Genomic DNA, 9,390 nt, shown 5'->3' with positions numbered 1-9,390 from the left:
TTCTTCCGCCATATCAAAGTGCTTATCGCAAAATCCAGCTGAAACAACATTGATAAAGACGCATGTACACTTGCTAGATGCCATTGACAATAAACAAGTTACCCTTATTGTCTTAATAGACATTAGGGCAGCCTTTGACACAACTGACATTCCAATTGTACTTAGAATTTTGCAGAATGATTTTGGACTAAAGGATACACATTTGAGTTGGACTGAATTATACCTAAGTCAGAAAACAATGCAGGTTGTAGTGGATAATAAATTTTCTAGAGTATCTAATCTTCAGTTTAGGGTTCCTTGGGGTCCTGCGCAGATCCAGTGAATTTTACAATGTACATTGCTGCATTAAACAAGGTAATGCGTAATCACGCTGTTGAGATTGCTATATAGGTTTCTGTGCTTGAAATGTTGACAGTGAGGGCTCCACAATAAATAATCTAAATGAGTGTCTTCAGGATGTTATAATGTGGATGAAAAATCACAAATTCAAAATGAACAATTCTAAAACAGAAGTTATGATCTAAGAAACCAAACATTAACTTTCAAAACTAAATACCTCGTCTGTTGAGGTTGGTAGAGTTCTAGTAAAATGTGTTGGTCATGTACTAAGAGATTTAGGTATTCTGATTGAAAATGACTTCAACTTTGATCGTCACGCTAGAAATAAAAACCAAATTGTCCGTTACCAATTGAATCAACTGAATGGTATTAGAGGCTATTTAACAAACGAATATAGAAAGTTTGGTACATAGATTAATACATTCACATCTAGATTTTTGAAATGGCCTGTTTACGGCTATTCCGGAATATCAGTTAGACAGATTTCAGAAAGTACAAAACCATGCCGCAAGAACAGAAATGCAAACTCAATATTATGAACATATTACACCGGTTCTCCAAGCTTTACACTGGCTTCCCGTGTGAGCTATAATTATCTTTAAAGCTCTTGTGCTTGTTTTTACATGTGTTGTGGAAACTGCCAATTTATCTGCAGAACATGATTAAACCTGTTCAATGTGGATATGGTTTAAGATATAAAAAAAATCATCACTTCTGCCAACGCCCAGAACAAGAACTTGTTACGCAGATAGTTCATTTGTGGTGATACAAAATGTAGGACCAAAATAATGGAATAAGCTATCTGACAAACTTAGACAAATTAGAGAGGAAAATGAATTTAGATGTTGTCTTAAGACACATCTGTTCTCAATGTTCTATTACACCTAAGTTATCACTCGATTTGATGTTCAGATGATCAGACTTCGTAAAGCGCATTAGAAGCTTATTCTGAGCATATTAAGAGCTATATATCTGTATTGTATTGTATTGCATTTGTAATCAAGTTATTTGAGCCGCGCCATGAGAAAACCAACATAGTGGCTTTGCGACCAGCACGGATCCAGACCAGCCTGCGCATCCACGCAGTCTGGTCAGGATCCATACTGTTCGCTAACAGTTTCTCTGATTGCAACAGGCTTTGAAAGCGAACAGCATGAATCCTGACCAGACTGCGCGGATGCCCAGGCTGGTCTGGATCCATGCTGGTCGCAAAGCCACTATGTTGATTGTTTCATGGTGCTGCTCATTTATAGTTTTGCGGTTGTGCCATAACATCCTCATAGCTCGGAGGAGGGTCTAAGCATGATGTTGTATTGTATTCGAGTGACGTTAAATCTGCATCACGCGACGAAATGTTATTGCAGTCTATATCAGAATCACTGTTCCTTGTCTCATGGAATGAATTCCTGCAGTTTGAGGAGTCATATGTGTTTATATCTGTAAGGGTTCCAGCAGTACACAGTTGCATGATATCGTGTTGCTCTTCTACTGTGGATAATGGCATTTGCTCCGTCGGCAAAGGGTTGGCTTGAACAGCATGTGCTCTAAAAGACGAACGTCGATTCTGAAAAAAAAAACATCTAAACACATACTAAAGATAGAATGATTTAAGGTTTTATAAATCCTCTTGTTATTTGCTACAACGAAAATGTAAATGCAATGTCATTTGTATCATTCAACGGTTTATGTGGCAAAACGTGATATTTTACCGCAGATACAGGTAATAGCCATATTGGTTGAGACAGTCAATGCCATGCCTTGTTACAAGTTAGCGTATTGACCGATGATTCTAGTCACCGAAAAGATATGGGATAATATAGCGACACACATTAAAAAGCTGATCTTCTTTATTTTATATCCAGTTGACAAACTTCCAATGGCTGCAGTACACACCCGGGACAATTTTAAATGTCTGTAACTTACATATTAATTTTTCTTAAAGAATATTGTCTGTGCTGAATAAAAATTAAAAGAAAAGAAGAGGTCATTTTGACGCGAGATAAATATTTTCAAACAAAGAATGACCATAATTGTAGTAGTTGTGTATGACCTAAGTTTCTATGACAAATTCTGCCATGCTATTGTTTCATTATGAAAATGCTACCTTAATGTCAAGCATAGATCTCTCATGCGATTTCAGCAAACATTTGTAAATAACTCTACACAGCAAACATCAAAGACTCGGATTATAGGCGATACATCCGCCATTTTGCGACTACCATTTCTTTTTTGCGTCATTTTCCTATTTAGTTTCTATATACCTAGGCTGAGTAATAATACTGAGTCAAAGTCGAAGTATTCGACTCAGAATATTGATAACGACGAGCCAACGGCTGGTTTTACTTCTGTGTAAGGTAAACTCTGTTTACATAAATGCCTAGATGACATACACTCAAAATTAAGGATGTGTTACTCCCATTCGGTAGCAATGACTGTAATATCTATTATATCCAACTGTGAGCTTACATAGCCACGTCTGCTATTATGAGGGCTTATAAAAAAATTACATTTACCTCATTTGCCGGGCCTCCATATAGTGATAATTGTGCTGGGCTTGACCTTTTTCGATATTTTCGGTAAAAGAATCGAAAGGTACATATTCCGAATACAGCACCTCCTATCCACAGTACATTCTCTAATATATTTAGCACTTTATCTGAGAAACTGACAGCAACTTCTCCTTCGTCATTGCAGCCTGTCTGTTTTTCACCGCACGCGTTTATATCACTAGAGCAACGGTACACGTTTGGAATACACCATCCAGTTGAGCATTTGTATACACCTTGGCCGTTACAAGTTCCTGTCGATACAATGTTACAATATGCAAACACCTATTATTAATTTGTCTAATATTTTTTATCTTTCTTTTTATTAAAATTAATTTCTTGTTTTGCAAAGAAAAGAAACTGCTTCTACCTTATTTGATTTAAAGCATTTTTACTTAATGTACAAATATGTTAGCATACAATTAACTATTATGCCAATCTATAATTTTCTAAGAATATCAATTCAGGATCATGTTTTCTATCGTTGTATTCATAAAATCTCTTCTATATGTAAACAGACATCCCGAAAATCATTAATCACACTTTTAATGTTTGATGTCGTTTTTTTTTATTATTATTTTCTACATGTTTGAAATGTCTTATATCGTGAAATACATCTGGAGGCATGCCCCTTCACCGGTTGATATTTTTACATATTTCATTAAACTTACCGAGACTAAACTGTACGTATTTCATGCTGAACTTCCCATAGAAAAGCCGTGCATTGTTACTTCGTTTAAGCGTAACTGTCAACTTGTCGCTCCTTGTTTTGAAAACGCTGTCTGTATTTTCAAGCGTTTTATTATGTCCGCAAATAAAGGGAGGTAAACCTGAAAATTAATAAATATTCACGTTAGTATATAGAATTCGTATCAATTTACAAAGGACTAATTGTATTAAGGAAAACATCCTGTTGCCTGTCCGTTAAGGTCAATACTTCTAATTGGATAGTTTCGAATTGGCGAGCCTCATTTCCGCCCAATGCGCAGGTGCCCTCGGGAAGGATAATGCTACCCAATTCGTAAACATATGACATATATTATTAAACTTGCACAAGGGTGTAGGAGCTGGGGCGGCAGGGGTGGCACCCGCCGCCCCAATATTTCAAAAAGCGGCGTAAATGTTTGAAAAGCCTAGGAAATATAATTGAGAATAAATAGAGCAGTCTTCCCTTGTCAATTGTCAATTTATCATGAAGTGCATCAGCGACTGATATGTACACAGAATCATGTCATATCACTGACACTTTGTTAGATCACCTTGGTGACAGGGTATTGTACAAAATTCAAGGTCGCTGCATATTCACGCCTCAAAGACTCGGATTATAGGCGATACATTTATTAATGAAAGTTAATTGTGTTTAATTGCTTACTGCCGAACAGATTATAGACACTTGCAATTTATGTTGTGTCTCAAATTCTGCTGACAAAGGTAAGTATCTTGAGTAAAACAGAAACTCAAATCGACATCTTTAGATGTCTTTTTATGAAATATATTCAATTAAATATTTTTGACCCTTAAACATATTGTTTGAAATATCAAAGAAAATATAGTAACATACTAATATATAATTATTTTACAATGAAAACAGTGAATTGCGTTTTACCTTTATAAATGTCATGTAATGACTAAAATGCCATAAGGATTGGATTATCCCTGTAGGCCAGGGTCTTGTGCTCGATCCCCTACTTACACATTACTGGTTCTACCCTAGCAAGACATTGTCCGTATCTAACATCGTACCGCCATTAAAGTGTTTAAACACAGTAAACTGTAAATAGGGGTGAAAACTCGCAACAAAGAACAAGTATGTTCAACAGCTACTGATCAGTCCAAGAAGTCACCAGATTGCACCATTTACTCTAGCTGTATGCAAAATTTTCCCGGGCCCACCCCGGACCCCGTTGAAGAGAGCGGGTAGGCTCCCAAACCCACCACCTCTGCCGCCCCAATGCTCAAATCATCCCTAAATCCCTGTTGCAGGTATCACAACACCTGTTCATATATGTGACATTTTGATACAATAAAATTATAGTATCTTCACTATAACATCATCAGTAAAATTTCATTTTATCATCGGCTTGTTTAAAGTTATTTTCTTATCATAAATAAGCTAAAAAAAAAAAAAACATTTGAAGTGGTCCTTTAAGGATAAATAAAACACATATTGTCTTTGTTGTAAAACAAAACATTGATATTGTGTCTAAAACTCTTTAAGTGAACTAATAGATATCTCTAGCTGTAAGTACTTGCCTTAGGCAAGAGTTATCATTCTTTGCGGTCATAATGTTAAATTTACAATTCATTTGCAAAATCATTTTTTGGTTATTTGAAGTATTTAGAAATAAATTTCAAGACTTTATTTCATGTCTTTTTATCTTTAAAATCTCTAACTTATCATTATCATCGACAACTTTTATCCATCGGATTCAATAGTCGTGCTGTCCAAATGGAAGGGGTTGCCCTACATGCTACTAATTTGCATATATATTTGAATCAAACGTATTGATGTCGTTTTTTTTTTTCATCAATATGTGATACCATTACACGTACAGTTCAAAAACCCGTTCGATTGAAAATAATAAATTCAGGAAAAAGATTTGCAACAAAGAATCAGAAACGACGCAAATGAAATTCTATAAAATCTCAAAACAGAAATAAAACATTACAATTTATATATCAACTCATGCATTTATAAACTGATCACCTATGCATCATATTTATTTCTCTACGTTACCACTTCTGCACTGCTGCTGCTGCTGCTACTGCCGCTACTATTACTACTACCAATAATAAATTACATTCAGTGCAATGTTATGTGTACAAAAAGAATATTTATTACAAATTGCAGTTAATATCGGTACATCACAAATCCCGCACGATAGCATGTTTGATAATTATGATTTTTCTTCATTAAAACGTAGAGAATATTTTTGTATAAAATTACAATATGTACTTCACTTCTATCATCGACAACCTTTTTGGTTCAATGATGCATGAGAATCAAAACAATCAAACAATAATATAAACATGCTGTCGTTTAAATTATCGTGCGGGACTAGTACACGTGTGACGGTGTGTTAACTGAATTGTTTCAAGGCTGTAAAATCTTATGAAAAGCGTCCGATGTAAAATCATTGTAACAATGACATGTAAAACTGCTGAACAAAACGGAGCATAATGACTGAATTAAGTGCTAGTGCTAACCTTTTATATGTGCTCCACTCTCTGGAATGCCATCAACTATAGAAACATTGGTTATCTTACAAAAGCTGGATAGATCAAACTTTGTAAAGTAGAACAATGCGTATGTCTTTGAATGAAACAAAGCTTTTTGTAGCATTATGGAAACACTACATTTCCCCCCTGGTAAATATGATGGGAGTTTTTCCGCATCAAACCTCAGTTCTCCAGCGTAGTTGGTTATGGTTTTCCCACAGTAATCGTGGAAATGAACTGAAAAAAAAACACGTTAATACGCATTAACTCCGCCATTTTTAACCGTTTTTATCAATGAACGTAATATACTACCGGTATCAAATATACGGGGTTGTTTTATAGCTCTCTCACATATTATATACAATAGTAGGAAGGTATAACAAAATAAACATGATTATATCGTTACTCGCATTCAAAGAGATTATCGATCCGGCCTATGAATGTTTAAATGGTGCTAGAATTCTAGAATTATTTCTTAATTATATTGTACTAACAAAATATTACTTTGGAAAACGTTAGTAAAATCGTCTTTGAATATGATTTATTTAATATGTATATATTTATCCAAGACTTAGGTCATTTAGGTGTTCCATAGCTATGATACGTGTTATTAGCACGAACATTTCGTGCGTGTGTTTATATATAAGAATAAGCGGGTATGTTTATAACACTCGAGGAAATAATACTAGTCTTCTTAAGGATCATGTAAAGCATTTGAGACCATAATATGGAAATGTTCAGAATGGGTAGAAAATACTTTCTTTAAAGGTCACCTTGTTCGATAATATATATTTTGTCTTACAACACATGTACTTCGACTGTCCACATTTCATTTTGTAGAAAATATCAGACTTCTTTTTCAAATGTATTTTATGCCCCCGAAGGGAGGCATATTAGTTTTCAACTGTCCATCCGTTCGTTCGTTCGTTCATTCGTTCGTTCGTTAGTCACAACGTTAACTTTTTGCATGAAGGCACTTTACTCGCGAACCACTGCACCCAGGACCTTCAAACTTTACGTTCTGGTAGTACTTATTGAGTACACCAATCCTACTGATTTTGGGGTCATCAGGTCAAAGGTCAAGGTCACAGGGGCCAACGTTAACCTTTGCATGAAGGCACTTTACTCGCTAACCACTGCACCCAGGACCTTCAAACTTCACGTGGTGATAGTACTTATTGAGCACACCACTCCTATTGACATTGGGGTCACCAGGTCAAAGGTCAAGGTCACAGGGGCCAACGTTGACTTTTTGCATGAAGGCACTTTTCTCGCGAACCACTGCACCTAGGACCTTTAAACTTCACACGTTGATAGTACTTTATGAGTACACCAAAGCTACTGACTTTGGGGTCACCAAGTCAAAGGTCAAGGTCACAGGGGCCAACGTTATCTTTTTGCATGAAGGCACTTTACTCGCGAACCACTGCATCAAGGATCTTCAAACTTCATGTGATGATGGTACTTATTGAGTACACTACTCCTACTGACTTTGGGGTCACCAGGTCAAAGGTCAAGGTCACAGGGGCCAATGTTAACTTTTTGCATGAAGGCATTTTACTCGCGAACCACTGCATCCAGGACCTTCAAACTTCAAGTGATGATAGTACTTGTTGAGTATACCACTCCTACTGACCTTGGGGTCACCAGGTCAAAGGTCAAGGTCACAGGGGCCAATGTTAACTTTTTGCATGAAGGCATTTTACTCGCGAACCACTGCACGCAGGACCTTCAATCTTCACATGCTGATAGTACTTATTGAGTACACCAATCCTACTGACTTTGGGGTCACCAGGTCATTGGTCAAGGTCACAGGGGCCAACATTATCTTTTTGTATGAAGGCACTTTACTCGCGAACCACTTCACCAAGGACCTTCAAACCTTACATGCTGATAGTACTTTATGGGTACACCAAAGCTACTGACTTTGGGGTCACCAGGTCAAAGGCCAAGGTCACAGGGACCAACGTTAACTTTTTGCATGAAGGCACTTTACATGCGAACCACTTCACCCAGGACCTTCAAACTTCACATGCTGATAGTACTTATTGAGTACACCACCCCTACTGACATTGGGGTCACCAGGTCAAAGGTCAAGGTACTGCGGGGGCATTTGTCACCATTAGTGACAGCTCCTGTTTTTCTCTAACTTTGTTTTTATTGTGTGTCTAACACACTTACCTTGGTACTCCGGGAAATAAAAAACTGGTTAATTTGTGAATTGTTTGAGCTATTGCAGGTTTTTTGTCATTTTGACAGCTCTACTTTCACTTTCGTTTTGCAATGTTTGTATTTTATTTGAAATGTACATTGTTTGTAACACTTTCAGCTCCCGTTGTACCTGGGGAAATATGTTAGACACACACTGCTTTTAAAAGTAATGACAAAATACTTTTGTAAAAGAAGTTTGATATCTCCTACAAAATAGAACATGAACAGTCAAAGTACATGTGATTGTGATATAGGACAAAAGGCGCATAACCTTTATTGAAATGTTCTTCTACTTATTATAAACAGTTTGTTATATTATTTATGAAATATGCAGTAAATTTATTAATAACACTTTAAAATCTATTTCACAGGATGAGTACTTGTATATCTAAATCATAAATGAGCTTTCAGCCCGAAGACAATACAACTACAACTGCAACTCCAATGTCGCCCTCTTTTAAAGAAGACATCTTGAAATGAAATGTACATAGTTTTGAAATAGCAATGCAACTGCCCAATCCTATACCAGTGTTGCTTTTACTTGTTTCTAAATTACTTGGTAAGTGGAGAAATAATTTGTTTTCGTTTGAGCCAAGCGAATTCGAAAATAAACATAGAATGTGATTACTTACATATATCAAAACCAGAACAAGATCCGGTACCAAGTATGATGATTAAGATATTAAATATACATCGCAGCATATTTTCACATTAAATTTTGTTTTATTTTATTAAATCAATATAAGAATGTAGTCTGTGCACAGAAAATTTAAACCTGAAATTAACAAGTTACGAATCCATACGATATATATAGATAAACACTTAAGATTAGTTCATATGTATCGAAGTACGCTGGTATGTCACTGTATTGCAACTGCAAAGATATCTGTCAAATATGGCCCGCGTATGTTTTGTTGTTTTCTGCCATTAAACATATTTTTTTTACATAACGATTTAAACCATTTTGTCTAACCATTCTAAAATCCAAACTATAGGTTATAAAATGATCAAAGCATTCCAGTTTAAACCATTAATTAATATAAAAAATCAGATTATGGCAGTTAAGAAGCGAAAA

The 9,390-nt window shown here is 35.9% G+C and overlaps 1 protein-coding gene across 1 annotated transcript; it reads right to left on the bottom strand.

Moving 5' to 3' along the window:
• Nucleotides 1–442: 442 nt before the first annotated feature.
• Nucleotides 443–9,153, bottom strand: LOC123559110 (uncharacterized). Its single transcript, XM_045350924.2, has 5 exons — nt 8,948–9,153; nt 6,093–6,341; nt 3,557–3,715; nt 2,853–3,139; nt 443–1,903 (listed from the first exon to the last, which is right to left on the bottom strand). Exons 1-5 carry the CDS (start codon nt 9,015–9,017, stop codon nt 1,583–1,585), a joined length of 1,086 nt encoding a protein of 361 aa, XP_045206859.2. The 5' UTR covers nt 9,018–9,153; the 3' UTR covers nt 443–1,582.
• Nucleotides 9,154–9,390: the final 237 nt, after the last annotated feature.

Source organism: Mercenaria mercenaria, chromosome 5 (assembly GCF_021730395.1).
Source record: "Mercenaria mercenaria strain notata chromosome 5, MADL_Memer_1, whole genome shotgun sequence".
Taxonomy (NCBI): domain Eukaryota; kingdom Metazoa; phylum Mollusca; class Bivalvia; order Venerida; family Veneridae; genus Mercenaria; species Mercenaria mercenaria.
The sequence above is the reverse complement of the archived record's forward strand: the minus strand, read 5'-3'. Positions and strand labels throughout refer to the sequence as shown.

Coding starts and splice junctions, on each gene's coding strand:
- LOC123559110 (XM_045350924.2), bottom strand. CDS start 9,017: ATGCTGCGATGTATATTTAATATCTTAATCATCATACTTGGTACCGGA. Junction 6,342..8,947: donor TTGTTCTGGTTTTGATATAT/GTAAGTAATCAC, acceptor TTTTTTTTTCAG/TTCATTTCCACGATTACTGT. Junction 1,904..2,852: donor ATGGAGGCCCGGCAAATGAG/GTAAATGTAATT, acceptor TTTTTTTTTCAG/AATCGACGTTCGTCTTTTAG.